The sequence below is a fragment of the Moschus berezovskii genome, chromosome 3 (genome assembly GCF_049115385.1).
Source record: "Moschus berezovskii isolate FMDL1 chromosome 3, NW_MosBer_1.0, whole genome shotgun sequence".
Taxonomy (NCBI): Eukaryota; Metazoa; Chordata; class Mammalia; order Artiodactyla; family Moschidae; genus Moschus; species Moschus berezovskii.
Window position 1 is genome coordinate 70,728,437 of NC_142462.1, and position 22,791 is coordinate 70,751,227.

The following is a 22,791-nucleotide window of genomic DNA, read 5'->3' on the forward strand; positions in this document are numbered from 1 at the left end:
CGCAATCCTGAATAAATATTGGCAGGACCTCTCATATCACAGAAGATGGAACAGAAGGCTATTATCTACATGATTATAATAAAAGCTAATATTTGAGTACTTACCATGTGCAAAGCACCATTTAAAGTACATTGTCTTATTTAATCCTCACAATGATATTTTGAGATAGGAACAGCAGTATTTTTATGTTGCATTTCATAGCCAAAATAATTGAGGCATGGAGTTAAATAACTTACCAATGAGACCTTGCTGCTTCCATCACAGATTTAAATCCAGGTGGTTAGGTGTTAAATGTCAGTGTTCTCAACCTCTAAGCTTTAGGTACTTGGTGTCCCCAAGAAAGCAGAACCTCACCTCCTCTCACTTTATGACCCTGATGGATTCAAGACATCCTTTTTAAAGGGTTTTCATTCTTTATGTTAATTTCTTTTCTTTTCAGCATGTGCTCACTGGTTACCTGCTATGTGCAGGGAGCTCCTCACACTGACAGAAGTCAGTGTAACAAGATGGTAATCATTCTAAATTGACAGGATATCCGCTGGCATTAGCTGTTTCTAATAGGAGCTGTATGCTTTAGTGACATTATCTCATTGAATTCTTTTGTTCCCACTCAACATTTATTTGGAAGATTTTCAAAATCCAAAAGTTAAACAAATAGTAAAATGAAGCACATGTACTCTCTACCCAGATGCAACAATTAACATTTTTCCAGTTTGCTTTACCTTCCCTGCTCCATTTCTCAACCTCTGTTTAGGTATATTGGAGAAGGAAATGACAACCCACTCCAGTTTAGGTATATACTTTCCCTCTTCTCTCAATCATTTGAAACTATGTTGTATGCATCATGATACTTTACTTGTAAGTACTTCTACAAGCCCAGGCTGCCAATAAGATTATTTTGTAACCACAAGATCTTTAACACATTTAAAACCCAGTTTGTATTAAAAATTTCAGGATGGACCAACGAATGTCTTTATAACCCCTACCCTCTTCCCCTAAACTAATATCCACCAAAGGTTCGTGGTTTGGATGTTACTTTTAACTTAGAAAAAAAAATCTCTATATATTTTTAATCAATATATCACTTAATTCTGATACTAATCCCCTGAATAAGGCCCTATGAGCTCCATTTTGTGGATGAAGAAACTGAGGTTCAGAATGGTTTATACACTAGCCCGCGGTCACAAATCTGGTAAGTGGGATAATTCCTTTTGGGTGTTAATTCCTACTTTTTGAAAGCATCATGCTAGATTGCAGGATTAAGAAAGTGACCACTGACAGTGTAAGGGCTGGGAAACTGAATTTGAAAATACTTAGTTAAAATAGGTTAAGATTCTAATAACCACGTATCCCAATACTAGTTACTCCTCTTGAGAAATGTTTATTTCTAGTTAAGATTATAAGTGGGCTCAAAAATCCACCTACCAGTGCCTATCTAGCTTTCACTGCATCATTAAGTGTAGTGATTGATATTAGTATATCATTTCATTGCTAAATAACCCACAATAAAAATGACTAAATTCAGAACTGATTTTCTCAATAGCTCCTGCCTGGTCTGAGTTTATTTCTATGCTTCTACCTTTAAAGTCATAATTCCTAGCACAATGCTGCGTGCGTGCACACGCATGTGTTTGTGTGTGTGTGTACATCCTGCTCCCCCCACACCAGCACTGTGCTAGGGGTTATGGCTTTAAATGTAGAAGAATAGAAATAAACACTGCTATATCATGCTTGTCTACTGATTTACCTATAATAAACATTAAATATATAGGAATTAAACAAATTAAATATGTACTAAGTACAATATAAAATAATTTTTTCATGGCTAAATAATAGAAAATAAAGAAAAGATTTAAAATTTCACACTTAAGATCAGATTTATATCTCTTAAACTTTGGATAGACATTACTTTCATATATATTAAAAACCAAATCAAAGTTTCCAATAGAATTTGTGAAAAAGCTTCTCATTTCTTGTGTCTGGTAGTTTTATTTGTAAGAAATGAAAAAGGCACTTTTCCCCCTATTTTTTTCCTCTGGTTTTTGTGAGGAAATGATTGCATTTCTTTACATTATTAGTTTAAAGCTAAATACATTACACTCTCAACAAACTATTTTATAATTTAAGATTTAAAGGTCATACATTGTTTTTGAGCAGGCAAGCCATTGCTGTAGAGTTGAAGTGTAGGTCAGGTTTCATTTTTAAATGCCTTTGGACAGATCTTTTCCTGATAATTGGAGAAATGGTCTCTGAGGGCCAATTTCACCTTGTGGTTGGGAACCCCAGCTCTACTCAGAGTCCAGTGATATCACATGGAATAATAGCTATTGGAAAAAGTCCCTTTCTCTTTGGTGCAGCTGGCAGTGTAAAAATCTGCCCTCTATTTATGCGTATCTATAGATAAAGGAGATGTTGAAAAAGTGAATTTTGTGGTTAGGAAATGCATTATGATCCATATTTTCAAGATAATACATGAAGAGAAAAAAAAAGGGTATAGTTTTGCTGGAATGGGCTTCCCTGGTGGCTCAAATGGTAAAGTATCTGCCTGCAATGAAGGAGGCCCAGGTTCAATCCCTGGGTTGGGAAGATCCCTGGAGAAGAGAATGGCAACCCACTACAGTATTCTTTTTTTGTTTGTTTGTTTTACACTTCAGTATTCTTGCCTGGAGAACTCTATGGACAGAGGAGCCTGGTGGGTTACAGTCCATGGGGTCACAAAGAGTCATATACACTGAGTGACTGACACTTTCACTTTTCACTTTCAGTCCGTGATTTGCATGTATGTAGATACACTTGATGGAGAAGGCAATGGTACCCCACTCCAGTACTCTTGCCTGGAAAATCCTATGGACGGAGGAGCCTGGAATGCTGCAGTCCATGGGGTCGCTGAGGGTCGGACACGACTGAGCGATTTCACTTTTCACTTGCATGCATTGGAGAAGGAAATGGCAACCCACTCCAATGTTCTTGCCTGGAGAATCCCAGGGACGGGGGAGCCTGGTGGGCTGCCATCCATGGGGTCACACAGAGTTGGACATGACTGAAGTTACTTAGCAGCAGCAGCAGCAGCAGATACACTTGAAACTGCAGGATTTCTTAAGCACATACTACTGTCCTTACTTGCTAATTGTTTTTCCTCACAAAATGAAAAACACTGCGTTTTTAAAATTTGTTGTTGAATCATAAAAACATTTCGGTAGTTTCACATGGGTTCTATACATGTTATGTTCAGTAATTGACTATTTAGGGATCCTTCTTTTAGTTTTACCTTTGACATGGGTGACATTGTTCAGTGGTGTTACAAGCTGCAGGCATTTTATATTACGAAAATGATGTCCAACTGAAATCACTGAATATAACTCAGATCCTTTCTTTCGTCAGTTCTCAAATGTATAACTTTATCTGCAAAAATGAATTTCTGTTAGCTACTGTTTTTTATTTAAATATCTATGAGATAAAACCTGTGCCTAAACTTTTAAAAATGTATGATTTACTAGAATGTTAAAACTTTGCTATTTAAAAATTTCTTTTCCTGAAAATAGAAAACAAGATGAAAATCTTTTTATATAAACTTAAAAAGAATTTCACTTAGTCTATAACTGGTAAACATGAAATCATATTTCTGACTGCTTGTTTTTGAAGCAAAGTTCAACAAACATTTCTGGGGAACTTACTGTTGGTAACCTGATAGATTGAGTCTAGGGATACCACAGTGAGCTCATTAAGAAGTTTAACCCACAGTTCCTGTGTTGCTAATCAGTACTTCATAAAACCTGTTCAAGACTGCAGTGGTTAATTCAGGGCCCCCAAACAATTGTAGTGAGATCTATTCAGCTTTTATCCTCTAACTTTCCAAAGTAATTATTAGATAACAGGAATTAGGTAACATGGCCCATAGAGAAAGTAAATGCTGGTTTAATGTCCTGAGCTGCTTTTCTAACTAGCACACTAAAGTTATATCACTGCTGAACCAATTGGTAAATCTAGCTGTATATACTATTCTTGAAGCTACAGTTTGAAATTATATCAAACTATAAAGTAGAAAAGTTACCATTGATACTCTTGGGGATGATGAAAGAAAGACTATAAAGATACTAGAAAGAGAAAAATTCTAATAAATGAAAGAAAATCCCAAAGAAATCTGAAAACCTGCGTTGAATTTGATTTACTTCCTCATTCAAAGTTACGGTGGTAATACTAGATACAAGGAGTCGGACACCGACTGAGCGACTGAACTGAACTGAACTGAACGAGAAACGGTGACACGTTAGCTGACAACACTCACTGAAAGTATTTAGTCTCTACAGTAACTCCACAATTATCACATTCTAAGCTAATAGTCTTTACCTTTTGGAAATACAAATAACAACAAATACAATTCTCAAAATCCTTTTCAGGGACAAAGGGGATAGAAGGTCTTTAGTTATTATATGGATAATACTTTATATTCTTTTAGTTTATGAAGACTCAAAGAAAGCTTGATGTGGTTCACATTTTTTAAAACTGTATTTCATTTATTTGTTGCTGCACTATACAGCTTGCAGGATCTTAGTTCCCTGACCACGGATTGAACCCAAGACCTGGCAATGAAAGCACTGAATCCTACCCACTGGACTGCCAGGGAATTCCTAAGATGGTTCACATTTTAGAGGGATGGTTGCAAAAGGACTTTGTTCAAAATTGTTTCTCCATCAGATATTATTTGCTTCTGTCTTCAGAAAATTTTATCCACTGGCAAATCCATTTACTTTTTAATCTTATAAATGAGCTTGTAGGAACTAAACTTGAAAGGAGCCTTAACTTTATTCATCTACCTCACAGTTTCAGTTTGAAAATTTCTGGGTTTGGTTCACGCCTAACGTCACTAACACTGCAGTGGATGTGGTGCCACCCTCTTTAGTAACACTTAAATGACTTCCAGTTCTGGTCAGCTGTGTATCCCTCTGCCTGCTCTGTAGAATTTTAGGGACTGCATGTTCTCAGTTTTGTTGATGAATTATTGTTTTCATTAACTATAAAGCAATTTAGAAACCTGAAATATTTTCATTTATAATTATTCAGTAGAAAGAGATGAAAAAAATCCTGTCTTTGAGGATTCAAAAACCTTGTTGATAATTTATAATCCTAGAATATATTGATTGCTTGGGCTTTATAAGATGTTTATAATTTATTTCAAACAAAATTTTTTGCCTTTGCCCTGAAAATTGACCTTCAGTACTAAATCCTAGTCTGAAAAGAATGGTTAAAATAGACTTCATCCTTTAGAAATCTATGCCCTTAATTAAAGAGGTGGCTGAGTGTGAGAGAGGTTCTCTAGAAACTATTGATGGTCATATATTAGGGACAACCTTATGCACACTTAAAGCCCTGTTGCTGTCCATGAAGAACAGGTTTCTTACTTATCTAGGTTATTTTCTTCACTGTTTACCATTTTCCATTAACTAAGCTAAAAAGGAAACTAGCAATTTTATTTTTGGCTGCTCTAGAGTAAATGTCATAGGCTAAAACCAAGAATTTCTGAGGTACTGCCAAGTGGCCTTAAAAATAAATTTAAATAAATAAAATATGCTAGAAAATCAAAATAAATAACTTGTATAAGAAAAAAAAAATCTAATATCAAAGAATCAATCTTACAACTTGCCAATATTAATGATGGAGAAGTAGCATCTCTCTGGCCAGGACAGTGTGGGAAGTTCTATTCTGAGTGAGGTATATAGCTTTTTGTAGTTTGCACATTGGTTAGCACACACTGAGAAAACTTGAGAAAGAAAAACAATGATTTTCTTTTGTAATGAATAAAGCAATTCTTTAGGTGTTAATGGTTTAAAGTGAACAGTAGATACATTCTGATCAAAGGAAAAGTATTGGCAAAACAATATTTCAAACTGTTGTTGATTATTGTTCTGTTTTTAATTGTGTTTACTATTTACTTTGAAAGAGGAAGGCATGCCTCCCTCAACCTCTAACTTTTTTTCAGGTTAAGACTATTGTGTGTGTGTTTCTCTCTCTCTCCAAAGATGAATGTGGGCTCTCACTTGGACACAAATGAGCTATGACTCTCTAAAGGTGTCTGTGGTTCTAACTCAGATACTAACTAGTTGTGTCCTACATTCTCCTCCATGCCTCTTAGCTCTAATATTTAGGAATTTTGCAAGTCAAGTATCTTTTAATCAGTGTTTCCTTTATTTACTTATTTTCTTTGTACCTAATATATTTTTCCTGAAACATGAAGTGCATATGTCTTAATGAATCTTTCTACATTAATATTGTGTACTGTGGGAATTATGGCTAGCACAGCATAGACACCTAATACTTCAGATTATGATTCTTATTAGGAAATAAGAATATTTTTTGAAACACTTTTTTCCATATAAGCGTAGAGTCTGTAAGTAACATTCTATGGGAGGGTAACAGGAGACCCATTAATTTGATTCTAATTTAGTCAGATGGAAAGGGGAATGGGGTAAATTTATATGCTGAAAACTTTATATCATGTATTTATGTCATATTTTTCAGTACAGTATTGAACATGAAGCTAGTATGGGGGTATCTATTATGGTATATATAGGTGCCCAAGGTATTAACAAATGAGGCTGTCAAGTCGGCATGAGGCAACATTCTTGTTTTTATTCCCCGTTACCCACCAACGCTGGCGGGTATTGTCCAATTCTGGACAGTTTCCTCATTCCCTAGTCCAGCTCTAGTCTTGCACTACCCTTAAATACTTCTCACATCAGGCACACTGTTCATAAAAGGCCCCCATTTCTAACTGTCTCTATTTATTGACTTCCAGCCTGTTTTAGGAACAGATACTCTGTCCTCAAATACTTCCTTTTCCTTGATGCCTTCTCTGACCAATTCACCCAAATTTGTGAATTTCTTTAGCAATTTCAACCTTTATCACAATACTGAGTGACATTAAGATATTCTTAGACATTCTTGGGGTGCTATGATGGAAAATGAACAAACTTTTTATTTCTGATTTTGTTTCCTTGACCACAGACATGACACTGTTTTGTTACTCATCTTCCCTTTCCAGATAACCAAGCTGAAAATAGATAGCAACCCTTTTGCCAAAGGATTCCGGGACTCCTCCAGGCTCACGGACATTGAGAGGTAATGAGAATTTTCTGTTTACTTTTTTGCCCAGATAAGATAAAGAAAAGCACTAGTTTGTAAGAGCACACTCCTTGCAACACCAAAGAGACATAACTTTACTGTGTATAGTCTCCAATACTCTGTATAGTCTACCGTTCTCTGCCCCACCTTCACTTCCAGTTATAAACCCTACAGATATGCAACTGCTGAAGTTCTGACAGCTGCTGCAGCTGGATCTATTCTATGCTCCATTTCTGAGTGGTTTCTTTGAATAGGACATTAACTTAACTGCAGAAATAGGGCTTGTTTGTTATCAAAGACTCAGTCCTCTTGATGATATTAAGTTTCATGTATTAAGTGGCAATCCACAGAGAAAATAGAATCTTAGTAGCCTTCGCCTTCTGAAGTAGATATATTTGCTAACATAAAGACTATAAAGGTAGCTTGGAATTCTGAAGCAAAAAGAGGCAGTTTAAATCAAGGTGCATATTTTATCTGCAGTGTAGAATGATTGTATTTAATAGGAAAGCTATTGTATATCAGGACCTTTAAGGCAAGTGACAATCATGTGCCTGTAATTTACCCTAATTTTTAATTAAAATGGTTCGTACAGTGTGAGATTGTTTATGTGATGAGTAATGACTATATTGAGATGCATAGTTCCCCAATATGAATGTCAAAAAATGTTTTTTTCAAAGAAAATATTTTTTTTCAACCTGATTATTTGTACTCCTAAGCATACTATGCAGCTTTCTGTACTTACTCTGTTTTGTTTTGTTTTTGGTGAGCACATTTAAATTCTACTGTCTTTGCAAATTTAAATTATAAAATAGTCACCATTTTATACATTAAATCATCAGATTTTATTCATCCTCTGTATTTAATCTCTTATATGTCCTGGAATCTTTACAGACAGGTGGAGTACCCTAACTACCAGCCCTATGGTTTATCACCAGATCTTTAGGTGATTTCCCCACCAACTAGTACATGGTCCTGTCACACTCTTTGTTACCTACCACATGATCATATGTTCTGACCTCAGCACTTCTCTTTCCTGTCCTGGCAACTCAAATTAAAGGATTATTATAAATTTTAGCAACATCTGTCTGATCCTTCCATCATCCTTCCCAATGCCAGAGCAGAAGGGTGTGGTTTTGATTTTGAGGGGAAAGATAAAGAAGCTCAGTAGAGAAGCAAAAAATCCAGCAGGAGAGACTGAAAGTTGGACAGGCATTTGAGTAGAAAAGATTAATTATTTGAAGAACCTGACAAGTGATTGGGGGTACTGAGATCAGGGAAAGGAACTTGAACTTGTGGTTGAAAATCCCTTGCAAAACAGATGGCAAGGAGGTAACTCTTCGATTAGGTAGAACATAGGCATGCAAATAGCTGTGAAAAGAAGAGAATCAAAAAGCAAAGGAGAAAAGGAGAGATAAGAAAGCCTTCCTCGGCGATCAGTGCAAAGAAATAGAGGAAAACAACAGAATAGGAAAAACAAGAGATCTCTTCAAGAAAATTAGAGATACCAAGGGAACATTCCATGCAAAGATGGGCTCAATAAAGGACAGAAATGGTATGGACCTAACAGAAGCAGAAGATATTAAGAAGAGGTGGCAAGAATACACAGAAGAACTGTACAAAAAAGATCTTCACGACCAAGATAATCACGATGGCGTGATCTCTGACCTAGAGCCAGACATCTTGGAATGTGAAGTCAAGTAGCCCTTAGAAAGCATCACAATGAACAAAGTTAGTGGAGGTGATGGAATTCCAGTTGAGCTATTTCAAATCCTGAAAGATGATGCTGTGAAAGTGCTGCACTCAATATGCCAGCACATTTGGAAAACTCAGCAGTGGCCACAGGACTGGAAAAGGTCAGTCTTCATTCCATCCCAAAGAAAGGCAATGCCAAAGAATGCTCAAACTACCACACAATTGCACTCATCTCACACGCTAGTCAAGTCATGCTCAAAATTCTCCAAGCCAGACTTCAGCAATATGTGAACCGTGAACCTACAGATGTTCAAGCCGGTTTTAGAAAAGGCAGAGGCACCAGAGATCAAATAGCCAACATCCGCTGGATCATGGAGAAAGCAAGAGAGTTCCAGAAAAACATCTATTTCTGCTTCATTGACTATGCCAAAGCCTTTGACTGTGTGGATCACAATTAACTGTGGAAAATTCTGAAAGAGATGGGAATACCAGACCACCTGACCAGCCTCTTGAGAAACCTGTATGCAGGTCAGGAAGCAACAGTTAGAACTGGACATGGAACAACAGACTGGTTCCAAATAGGAAAAGGAGTACGTCAAGGGTGTATTATCACCCTGCTTATTTAACTTATATGCAGAGTACATCATGAGGAACGCTGGGCTGGAAGAAGCACAAGCTGGAATCAAGATTGCCGGGAGAAATATCAATAACCTCAGATACGCAGATGAAACCCCCTTATGGCAGAAAGTGAAGAGGAACTCAAAAGCCTCTTGATGAAAGTGAAAGAGGAGAGTGAAAAGGTTGGCTTGAAGCTCAACATTCAGAAAACAAAGATCATGGCATCTGGTCCCATCACTTCATGGGAAATAGGTGGGGAAACAGTGGAAACAGTGTCAGACTTTATTTTTCTGGACTCCAAAATCACTGTGGATGCTGATTGTAGCCATGAAATTAAAAGACGCTTACTCCTTGGAAGGAAAGTTATGACCAACCTAGATAGTATATTAAAAAGCAGAGACATTACTTTGCCAACAAGGTCCGTCTAGTCAAGGCTATGGTTTTTCTCGTGGTCATGTATGGATGTGAGAGTTGGACTGTGAAGAAAGCTGATCGCCGAAGAATTGATGCTTTTGAACTGTGGTGCTGGAGAAGACTCTTGAGAGTCCCTTGGACTGCAAGGAGATCCAACCAGTCCATTCTAAGGGAGATCAATCCTGAGTGTTCATTGGAGGGACTGATGCTAAAGCTGAAACTCCAATACTTTGGCCACCTCATGCGATGAGTTGACTCACTGGAAAAGAGTCTGATGCTGGGAAGGATTGGGGGCAGGAGGAGAAGGGGACAACAGAGAATGAGATGGCTGGATGGCATCACCGACTCGATGGACATGAGTTTGAGTGAACTCCGGGATTTGGTGATGGACAGGGAGGCCTGGCGTGCTGTGATTCATGGGGTCGCAAAGAGTCGGTCACGACTGAGCGACTGAACTGAACTGAAGTGAGGCATGCAAATAGGCCATAAGATCCAAATAAGTGTGGGTGACAAAGGAGTTCACATTTACAAAGACTTTTTGTGACCCCATGGACTGTAGCCTACCAGGCTCCTCCGTCCATGGGATTTTCCAGACAAGAGTACTGGGGTGGGTTGCCATTTCCTTCTCCAGGGGAATCGTCCCAACCCAGGGATCAAACCTGGGTCTCTCACATTGTAGGCAGATACTTTACCATCTGAGCCACCAGGAGGTGTTTTAAAAAGACTACTTCCATTTAGGTGTGACCTTTCTCATCTCCTGTTTCTAGAGTGCCAAAGGCACTGATTCACACTGGATTTATGCAAGTGGAATTATAATAGGTGAATTTTTTCTCCTTTCTAATCAGGTATCAGGCAAAAATGAAGACAGTGGTTCAGTGGGGCAGTAGTGATGTGTTTTTATAGTGTGCCTCATCTGTTTCAGGTCAGGGGTTGGGCATGGTATATGAACACAAAGCCATGGGTTAGAGTCCCTGCTCTGCCTTTCCCTGGCTGAGTGATTCTAGAGAAGTTACCTAAGTTAAGTAGATCACTTAAGTAAGATCTTAAGTAAGTAAGTAAGTTAAGTAAGATCACTTCTAAGTGATCTCAGAAGTTACCCTGAGTCTGTTTCCTCATGTAGAAAATGGAGAACATAACACTGCTCACTTTATTATGAGGACCATGTAAAATGACATTTATGAAAACACTTTCAAAATCTGAAAATGTAAAATAATTATATTTTACTAGATGGGCATATGGTGGAGGTGTGGGTCGGCAGGGCCTGCTGCAGGGTTGGGGTGTAACAGTGCCTACATGGGAATTTTTAAAGGATGTCACCATTATCTTCATTACCTCCACCATAGTTTGGCCTCAGGTCAAATAAGAGGGAGGGAACACAGCCCCGCCCATCAACAGAAAATCGGATTAAAGGTTTAAAAAGCATGGCCCGCCCATCAGAACAAGACCCAGTTTCCCCCTCAGTCGGTCTCTCCCATCAGGAAGCTTCCATAAGCCTCTTATCCTTCTCCATCAGAGAGCAGACAGACTGAAAACTACAATCTGCAGAAAACTAGCCAATCTGATCACATGGACCACAGCCTTGTCTAAGTCAATGAAACTATCAGCCATGCCATGTAGGGCCACCCAAGATGGACGGGTCATGGTGGAGAGTTTTGACAAAACGTGGTCCACTGGAGAAGGGAATGGCAAACCACTTCAGTATTCTTGCCTTGAGAACCCCATGAACAGTATGAATAGGCAGAAAGATAGGACACTGAAAGATGAACTCCCCAGGTCAGTAGGTGCCCAATACACTACTGGAGATCAGTAGAGAAATAACTCCAGAAAGAATGAAGAGATGGAGCCAAAGCAAAAACAACACCCAGGTGTGGATGTAACTGCTGATGGAAGTAAAGTTTGATGCTATAAAGAGCAATATTGCAAAGGAACCTGGAATGTTAGATCCATGAATCAAGGCAAATTGGAAGTGGTCAAACAGAAGATGGCAAGAGTGAACATTGACATTTTAGGAATCAGCAAACTAAAATGGACTGAAATGGGTGAATTTAACTCAGATGAGCATTATATCTACTACTGTGGGCAAGAATCCCTTAGAAGAAATGGAGTAGCCATCATAGTCAACAAAAGAGTCCAAAATTCAGTACTTGGATTCAATCTCAAAAACAACAGGTTGGTCTCTGTTCATTTCCAAGGCAAATCATTCAATAACACAGGAATCCAAGTCTATACCCCGACTACTAATGCTGAAGAATTTGAATGGTTCTATGAAGACCTACAAGACCTTTGAGAACTAACACCCCCTAAAAAGGTGTCCTTTTCATTATAGGGGACTGGAATGCAAAAGTAGGGAGTCAAGAAATACCTGGAGTAACAGGCAAATTTGGCCTTGAAGTACAGAATGAAGCAGGGCAAAGGCTAACAGAGTTTTGCCAAGAGAACACACTGGTCATTGCAAAACCCTCTCCAACAACACAAGAGAAGACTCTACGTATGGAAATGACCAGATGGTCAATACCAAAATCAGACTGATTATATTCTTTGCAGGCAAAGATGGAGAAGCTCTATACAGTCAGTAAAAACAAGACTGGGAGCTGACACTTTGACTCAGATCATGAACACGTTATTGCCAAATTCAGACTTAAATTGAAGAAAGTACAGAAAACCAGTAGGCCACTCTTGTATGACCTAAATCAAATTCCTTACGATTATACAGTGGAAGTGAGAAATAGATTCAAGGGATTGGCTCTGATAGAGTGCCTGAAGAATTATGGACGGAGGTTTGTGACACTGTACAGGAGGCAGTGATCAAGACCATCCCCAAGAAAAAGAAATGCAAAAAGACAAAATTGTTGTCTGAGGAGGCCTTACAAATAGCTGTGAAAAGAAGAGAAGCAAAAGGCAAAGAAGAAAAGGAAAGATACACCCATTTGAATGCAGTTAGTGAAGTCACTCAATCATGTCTGACACTTTTTTAGACTCCATGGACTGTAGCCTACCAGGCTTCTCGGTCTGTGGGATTTTCCAGGCATGAATACTGGAGTGGGTTGCCATTTCCTTCAGAATTCCAAAGAATAGCAATGAGAGATAAGAAAGCCTTCCTCAGTCATCAGTGCAAAGAAATAGAGGAAAACGATAGAATGGGAAAGACTAGAAATCTCTTCAAGAAAATTAGAGACACCAATGGAATACTTCATGCAAAAATGGGCACAGTAAAGGACAGAAATGGTATGAACCTAACAGAAGCAGAAGATATAAGAAGAGGTGGCAAGAATACACAGAAGTACTATACAAAAAAATTCTTTATGATCCAGATAATCACAATGGTGTGATCACTCACCAGGAGCCAGACATCCTGGAATGCAAAGTCAAGTGGGCCTTTGGAAGCATCACCATGAACAAACCTAGTGGAGGTGATGGGATTCCAGTTGAGCTATTTCAAATCCTGAAAGATGATGCTGTGAAAGTGCTGCACTCACTTTGCCAGCAAATTTGGAAAACTCAGCAGTGGTCACAGGACTGGAAAAGGTCAGTTTTCATTCCAATTCCAAAGAAAGGCAATGCCAAAGAATGCTCAAACCACTGCCCAATTGCACTCATCTTACACGCTAGGAAAGTAATGCTTAAAATTCAAGCCAGGCTTCAACAGTACGTGAACCATGAAATTCCAGATGTTCTAGCTGGATTTAGAGAAGGCAGAGGAAGCAGAGATTAAATGGCCAACATCCGTTGGATCATCAAAAAAGTGAGAGAGTTCCAGAAAAACATCTACTTCTGCTTTATTGACTATGCCAAAGCATTTGACTGTTGGATCACAACAAACTGGAAAATTCAGAAAGAGATGGGAATACCAGACCACCTGACCTGTCTCCTGAGAAATCTGTATGCAGTCAAGAAGCAACAGTTAGAACCTTGACATGGAACAACAGACTGATTCCACATTGGGAAAGAAGTACGTCAAGGCTGTATATTGTCACCCTCTTATTTAACTTTTATGCAGAGTACATCATGAGAAATGCTGGACTGGATTAAAAACAAACTGGAATCAAGATTGCTGGGAGAAATATCAATAACCTCAAATATGCAATTGACACCACCCTTATGGCAGAAAGCGAAGAAGAACTAAAGAGTCTCTTGATGAAAGTGAAAGAGGAGAATGAAAAAGCTGGCTTAAAACTCAACATTCAGAAAACAGAGATCATGGCATTTGGTCCCATCACTTCGGGGCAAATGGATGGGGAAACAATGGAAACAGTGACAAGACTTTATATTTTTTTGGACTTCAAAATTACTGCAGATGGTGACTATAGCCAGGAAATTAAAAGATGCTTGCACCTTGGAAGAAAAGTTATGACCAACCTAGATAGCTTATTAAAAAGCAGAGACATTACTTTGCCAACCAAGGTTTGGTTTTTCCAGTAGTCATGTATGGATGTAAGAGTTGGACTGTAAAGAAAGGTGAGCCCTGAAGAACTGATGCTTTTAAACTGTGGTGTTGGTGATGACTCTTGAGAGTCCCTTGGACTGGAAGGAGATACAACCAGTCTATCCTAAAGGAAATCAGTCCTGAATATTCATTGAAAGGACTGATACTGAAGCTGAAACTCCAAAACTTTGACCACCTGATGTGAAGAATTGACTCATTTGAAAAGACCCTGATGCCTGGAATGATGAATGTGTGAGGAGAAGGGGATGACAGAGGATGAGATGGTTGGATGGCATCACCAACTCAATGGACATGAGTTTGAGTAAATTCCGGGAGTTGGTGATGGACAGGTAAGCCTGGCATACTGCAGTCCATGGTGTTGCAAATAATTGGACACGACTGAGCAACTGAACTGAACTGAACTGAACATAGTTTTCCCCCTTCCAAGTTACTTTCAATAATCTTAATAAAATACTTCTAGACTAAAAGTAGCCCCTTTAGTTTTACTTGTGTTTATGAGAGACAAGTACTCAGACTGACTGCCTTTTAGAGTGACGGACTTGATAATGCATGCAGCCACATTTTCCACTTAACTGAGTAAACATCCTGATGTCGGGAACACTCACATGTACATGAAACTTAGAAGCTTTCAGTGGTCTGATGGCTAAAAGAGCATCTTATGAGACTAGCTGCAAGTTTGCAAGATGACCTAAGTAGTGTGAAATTGGCCAAGGTTTTGGATTTCATTTCCAGGTATTTAAGTCTGAATTTTTCCTAAACAGCCTTTGGGGATGGAACAAATCAGATCAATTGATCTTTGGAGACCTAAAGAAATTAAATTAGTCTGGAGTCAGTTACTGCACTAAACCATGTAGTAATTGAATTGCCCCTTGTAACTGATTGAAAACAGCCCTATTTGTAACAATATAGAGAGCTTTTGTAAAATAAGAGATCTGAGAGAAAAACACATCTTTTTATGACATGATGACAGAAATTGCACTTTTCTAACCTAATTGAATATGGTATTATAAATATGTGACCTTAATGATTTCAAGTTTCGTGTCCCAGATTTACAGCTACCGTATGGGATACCCAAACAAAAATGCCTTTAGGACTGGATCTGTATGCCTTATACCCCTAAACTCACAGTATTATTCCTTCTACATCTGTGCAAGCTTTGTAGATACTCTAAAAGCCATTCTGGTTTTCTCAGTCTTATTTTATGAGGTTCTATTCAGATACCTGAATGTCTCACATTCTTCACATGTAGCCTTACTCCCAGGGACAACATCACCTCATTTGTAAAAGAAAACTAGTGTCATTAACAAAAGTAGAAGGTATTTTCATTAGATGTTGTGTACATATACCTACAATGGATAGCTAAGAAACAAAAGTCCAAAAGGGTTTCTCAGTATAATATGATTTATAGCTATTTAGTTCAGGGAGAGAATTATCTGCTAGTGCCCTATAATAAATATAACTTACAGATAGTCTGTCAGTTGGTGTTTTCTTTTCTTTATGGGGGAGTGAAGGGACACTTTCTAAGTGAAAGAAAGATAGTAATTGAAAGCATGGCATTACTTCTGAGAAAGGAGAAATGACTATGAAGGTATTTAAATGCTCAAAATGAAGTTTCTTCTGTTAGGTTTTTTGTTTTTGTTTTGTACAAATAGAGTAAGTGGGAAAGGAATATGTTAGAAAATATATAGTACTGAATACTGACAGAGAAAGTAGAATAGACATTACCAGGCAACAGGAAAAAAGAGGAGTCAGGTATCTGATATGACAAACTCCAGATCTTTTTCCTTGTCACTTTCAAATTTTCTTGATACTGTTTGACATTTATACTTCCATAGTTTGGAATCACTTTGTCCAGTCTTCTAAAAAAAAAAGTCATTGGAATTTTGATTGGGCTTGTGTTGAACTTATATAATAATTTGGGGGAGAAAAATGATGTCTTTACAGTACTGAGACTTCTAGGAATACATCATATGTTTGTCTTTTTACTGAAACTTCTTATGTTCTTTAGAAGTTAGGGTATTTTCAAGTCTGTAAGTCTTACACATTTTTCTCAGGCACATAACTAGATTTATTAGAATTACATTGTCCAGTTTAATAGCCAATGGCCACAGATGTTTAGTGAAGAAATGTGGCTATTCCATATTGAGAAGTACTATAAGTACCAAAAAAACTAAAACAAAAAACAGACACTGATTTTCAGGATTTAGTGTGAAAAAAGACTGAAAATATCTCAACAATAGTTTTAGGATATTGATAACATGCTGAAATAATATTTTGCAGATATATTGGGTTAAATAAATTACTAAAGTTAATCTCATCTGCTTTATAAAACTTTGACAACTAGACTATTTAAAATTACATATATGGCTCATGATAGCTTTCTTTTGTCTTGCATATACTAGAAGGTTATTTTAGGGGTGGCTTACTTTTGAAAATAGAATTTTTAATTAGAAATCTGTCTAGTCTATAAAAATTTATTGATTCCTATATGTCATTGGCATCCTGCCATTTTACTGAACTTAAAAAACATTAGTTTTAATAATTTTTCTTTTTAGTCTCTTGAGTTTTCCACTTAGATCGCCATATCAACTGTAAAAATTACAATTTTATCTTTTTCTTTCTAATATTCATGCTTTTTACAGTGTCTTTTTCTTGTTATATTACATTGACTAAAATTTCCAGAACACTATTAAAATGTAATTGTGATAATTAACTTTTTTCTCTTGTTCTTGACTTATTTAGTAATGCCTCTAGTATTTTATCATTTTATATGGTTTTCATTGGCTTTTGGTTTTGGATTGATGTTCTTTATCATACTGAAGTAATACCTTTCCATGCCTAAATTAAGAAGTTTTTGCTATTCTGAATGTTACTGAATTTAAATGCTCTTGTAACATGCATGGAGACAATTTTAATTATTTTTCTACTTGTAAATAACAATAGGATTAATTCTAGTCATATTGTCTATGGTGAGCCATCCTTCTATCCTTGTATTTCTGGAATACATCCTATCTGGATTCTGTTTTTCTTGTAATAAATTGCTGAATTTAATTTACCCATATTTTATTAACACTTAAGACTTTTTGTATCAGTTCATAATAGAGATACATTTTGTTTCTCCTTCCTTCTTTGTCAGCTTTTAGTATCAGGTTTCTGCTAGTCTGAATGAACTGAAATATCTTCTTGCTTTTTATTGCTTGATCAGTTTAAATCCAAAGAAGTGATCCTTTACAGTCTTGTGCATAAATTCATCTGGGGAATTCTTTGGGTGAATTAACTACCTTTAACTACGTTTTTGGTTTGTTCCATAGTTTATCAGTCAGATATGCGTTTACTTCTATCCCATTTAATGCCTGTCTTGAGTTCTGCTTTGTCTAACCTTATATTGCTATACCTTAACATTTGTTGGTTTTATTTGCCTTTTAATTTTTAAAAATCTTTGTTCTAACAGCAAGAGACCCCTCTTCTTTTGCATCATTAAACAAATAATCTTGACATTTCTTTCGTCAAGTAAAAACAGCCTCCTCTTGATGCCATGTGTCTCTTGAGTTACTGATTCTCCTAGTTTCCTACTCCTTCTTATAGTGAAGCTCCTTAAAAAGAGTTCTGTGCATTCTCTTCTCAGTTCTTCTCTTCCTTCTGTCTCTTCTACCCTGTCTTTCAGACTTTCATCTACTGCTCCACCAGTCCACCCATGTCCAGGTCACCAGTAAACTCCCCACTGCCAAGCTCAGTGGTCACTCCTCAGTCCTGTCTTACTTCACCTATTACGGGGGTTTGACATAGTCATTTATTCTCTCTTTTTCCTCTTTGCTTCCAGGACCTCTCACAATCTCTGGTTTTTATTCGACTCCACTGGCCATTCTTTCTCCGTCCACTTCTTGGTTCTTCCCCTTGTCCCCATCTGTAAGATAGTAATATGGTCCAGGCCTTAGTCCTTGGACTTCTCTTCTCAGTCCACATCCCCTTCCTGAGTGATATGGGCAGTTAGTTTCATTCCTTTAAATGCCATTATATGCTGGCTTCTATCAAATTTACATTTCTGGTTCTGGTTTCTCTAGAGTCAAAGCTCTGGCTGTCTCTCTTCTTTTCCCCTCTCCCTAAGGGTGCCTTAATTTCACACATCGGTGACAGGATGCCCAGTCACACTCTTCTACATCTGTGCTTCGCTTACAGTTCCCTTCTCAGCTGCATCCTTCCCATTGCTCAGCCAGAAGACTGCGAGTCACCCTTCCTGGCTTGTCTTTATCTCTCACTTCCCTTGTGGCTCAGCTGGTAAAGAATCTGCCTGCAGTGTGGGAGACCTGGGTTTGATCCCCGGGTTGGGAAGGTCCCCTGGAGAAAGGAAAGGTTACCTACTCCAGTATTCTGGTCTGGAGAATTCCATGGACTGTATGATCCATGGGGTCGCAAAGAGTCAGACATGGCTGAGCGACTTTCACTTCTACATACAGTTGACTGATTTTTCAAACTATATCCAGAGAAGTCCAACTACTTCTTACCATTCCTGCTGCTGCCACTCTTATCTAGGACACTATCATCTGTTTCTTGGATTGTTAATTTTCTGTTGCTTTCTCTATGTCCATTCTTACTGCCCTTAAGTCAGCTTTCAGTTCACCAATCAGAAAGCTCTTTTAAGAAAAAACGTCAGTCAGATCACATCAGTCTTGCTCAGAACTCTCCAGTGACTCATCTTCCCGTTCACTGTAAAACCCAAAGTCCAGACAAGGCCTGGAAGGTTCCGTAGAGTCTGAGCCCAACCCTCCCAGTTATCTTTCTGAACTCATCTACCTTTGTCTTGCTTGTTTTTTTTTTTACATAGCCAGGTCCATCTCAGCCCCAATTAGGCCTCTATACTACCCTCTACTTACAATATGCAGCCCGTAATATCTGATTGGTCCAGTGCTTTGCCTTTTGTTTCCTACTGTATCCGCAGAACCTAGAATACTGCCTGGTACATTGTAAACACTCAAATATTTGTTGAGTAAATAATGATACGTATTTTTGTAAAATGTCATATAAAGTATCTGTATTGTTAGAAATTTGTCTGAAGGTCTTTGTGTTTTAATAGAAAAATTGTCTATCTTCAAGTATTACAACTGCTGATATGTTTTGTTTTGTTTCTTTTTAACTGTTTCTGCTCTTTGTTCAGTTCAGCTATTCGTTTTACCTTTTATTTTCTCTTCCTGTCTTTTGTTAGATTTATCAAGTCTTCCCCCTCTTTATTATGGTTAACATTCCATAGTCACCATGTGTTACGGGCAGTGGGCTATATAGTTGACGCATTTTATTTCAGTTATACTTCAAAATAGTTCTATAATAAAGAATGATTATCATTCCTATTCAGCTGAAGCTTAAAGAGATTAATACTTTATGCAGATTCACATAGTGTAATTTGTGACAGCTGTGCCTTACATCAGGTTTGTTTGTCTGAAACCAAAGTCCTTTCTCTTATTCATTATATTTCTTTTAAATATAATTATGCTTTTAAATTCTGAAAGACGTAATTGTAAATTTGATATTTCTATGTTATTGTTAGGAATGAAACTATATATTTTCTTTTCTTATAAAATAGATATTTGAAAGTGAAGTGAAAGTGAAAGTCATGTCCAACTTTGTGACCCCATGGATTGTACAGTCCATGGAATTCTCTAGGCCAGAATACTGGAGATATTTATTATGTGATTATTTTCTTGTAGTGCCCCTCCCTCAACCTATAGTTTTGGTTTAAATAATCTGGGACTTAAAATCCAGCTTCTTACTCATGTATCTTCTGCATCTTTAAATTATTTTTCTTAATGTAAGGATCAGAAATCCATCAACTGAAATCATTTAAATTTAATTCTAGTCCTATTCATTTCATTGTTTAATGTTCACTTCTGTTGTACTCATTACTGAAATTGTGTTCAGACTATTATCAGCTGTTGATAAATGTTGAGTAATTGGTTGAGGAAAGATATATGGGTTATTCTCTTTATTAGTTCCTATCTATCTGAGAGGATCTGTTGCCATTATTATAAACCTGACTAGGGTCACAGTTTTTCTCCTCAGAATTCTTTCAACCTTTCTTTGTTGTCTAGTTTTTAAATACCATAGATAGGGTAAAAGCTGATGCTAAACCCACTGTCTTTCCATTGTGGGAAAGTTGCCTTTTTTTTCTGTCTGATAAAATATGCTTTTAGAAAGTTTTCTTTGAAATTCAGAAATTGTACCAGTATTTAGCTGTAAACTTTTTTCATTCATATTTACAATAAAATTGAGCCCTTCAATTTGAAAAATCAAGTTGTTGCTCACCTCAAGAAAAATTTTTTTCTCCTCTTCTGGCTTGTAATCTGTCTGCTCTATTCAGACATACTAAAATTCCTATTATATATATGTTGCATCAATTCCCTACTTCTCTTATCTATTGTTTAATGATTTTTATCTTTTTAACTGTTTACTGTGATACTGGAAGGATTTCTTATATGAATCTTCTAATTTGTTGATTCTGTTTTCCACGGCATCAGGTATTCTGTTTGCTCTCATTGAGTTATTTTAAAATGTGGTAATTACTATATTGTCATTTTTCAAGTATACTTTTACATTTCAAAACTGTTTCCTTTTCATGTCTGCTAGTCCTTGCTTTATCAATACAGGGTGTTTTTAAATCTCACTAAAAACTTGAAAATACAGTTAGAGACTTAAAATACTTCTCCCTGTTTCTTGGAACAAGGCAGTTTCAAAAGAGATTGCTTGTTACGTTTTTTAAAATTAGTTTTCTTCTTTTGGATTGCAGAGTATTTTTGTAATGTCCACTTATCTTTCTCTAGCTTGTGTATAGAATGGAGTGTCTGTTTAGTATTAGGAGCTGAGATTAATTGTGAATAAAACCATGTGGATCTATGAAATCTTTCAAGTGGAAACTGAAAAAGGGGTAATAATTTAAATTTATTGTGAGTGTGCCCATGTGGAAATATAATTATTCTGTTCGGGTTAGGAAGTTGTTGCAGGTAGGAGGAGATAGCCTTGGAAAAGGGAGTTTTAACTTTACATTAACTTTGATCGAATTACCCTGTCTGCCTCAGCAGCTAGAAATCAGCAGCTCCCTCTCCATGCCCAACAAAGCAACCTCATGGCCCTTTTCCAGAGCCCATGGTGGTCACTGGCCCCACACCCTTCAGTGTACCAAAGTCACGGTGTGCATCTGAGAGCATGCTGCTGTGGGATTCCTTCCTCAAAGCCTCCAGCAGTGTGAGAATCTGCTTCTCATCAGCTGCTCAAAGACCTGCCTCTATCATTGATCTCTGATGCTCCAAGGTGGGGTTTAGGTTAAGCTCTCAGAGAGGGCTTTTCATTTCTTCCCCACTGCACCCTCACTCCGCCCAGGTACCCTTCCTCTGTGTAAAGCGATGAACCCAAGCTGTTTGATGCTTCCTTCACTTCCTTTCCTGTGACTAAGATGTCAGTTTCCAGATGGCACCCCACCTTGTTTTCTCAGTCATGTCAGTGGGGCAGAGAATTATATACATAGGTTTATCTCACCTTAGTGGTTCAGGATTCATACTGAGAGTCTCTATAAAATGTGTTTAAAACTCCCTGGCATTGAACAAAACTTTCAAACACATGAAATTTGGACACAAGCCCAGTGGGAATCAGGTCCTTTTGCTCAGAGCTCACATCCTCTCTATTAGTTTAGCCAAAGAAGAAAACTTCTGGAAACAAGGTTGCAAATTTGATATTCTGAAAATTTATAGTTTTATTTATATCAGGCAATGGAGCATCAATTATTTTTTGGCAGATCTGCTTAAGAGGTTCACAGGAAATAAGGACTTCTGGTGCCAGAAGGAAAATAGTGTTGGTTCTAACATAGCTCTAAGCTGGCTTGTGGAGTTTCTGAGGCAGTAAAGTTTTCATAAGAGCTGTGTGGGTAAGTGGGGCCCATCTCTAACATGGTAAATAGCTTAGAGCAGGGGTTGGAAAACCCTGTTGTCTACCTCCTGTTTGGTATAGCCCTCAAGATAAGAATGGTCTTTACAAATGGTTGAAAAGTTATAAAAATAACATTTTGTGACATGTAATAATATAAAATTAAAATTCATTGTTTATAAATTTTTATTAAAGGACAATCACGTTTTTCAGTTTATGTATATGTGGTTGATTTCAGGCTACAATGACAGAGCTGAGTATATCTGACAGAGATCCTAAGGCCTACAAAGCTTAAAATATTTCCCATCTAGCCTTTACGGAGAAAATTTGCTGATCCCAGGCTTAGAGCTTTAAGGGCCTGTGGAAATGATGGCAGCAAGGAAAACTCCTACCCAGAAATTTTACCTTCTTAGGATGATATTTAAAATGAAGAAACTTAGAATTTCATTTTGAGGCCCATGTGGTGATGCTAACTGACAAAGCTGGTGAGATCTGATCTCTGCCAGTACTTTATCCTTCCTGTCTTTACAGTGATAGTTTTTGAGACATGTTCTTAGGGTCATTTTAGCACCTGTAGTTCAAGCCAGAAGAAAGACAGC

At 37.5% G+C, this 22,791-nt stretch overlaps 1 protein-coding gene across 2 annotated transcripts in view; it reads left to right on the forward strand.

Moving 5' to 3' along the window:
- TBX20 (T-box transcription factor 20) overlaps nucleotides 1-22,791 on the forward strand; it is a 48,501-nt gene that overhangs the window by 15,285 nt on the left and 10,425 nt on the right. For both annotated transcript variants that reach the window (XM_055420246.2, XM_088832303.1), the window contains one exon: nucleotides 7,040-7,116. In XM_055420246.2, coding sequence (XP_055276221.1) covers nucleotides 7,040-7,116 — 77 coding nt within the window. The remainder of the gene's footprint in view (nucleotides 1-7,039; nucleotides 7,117-22,791) is intronic.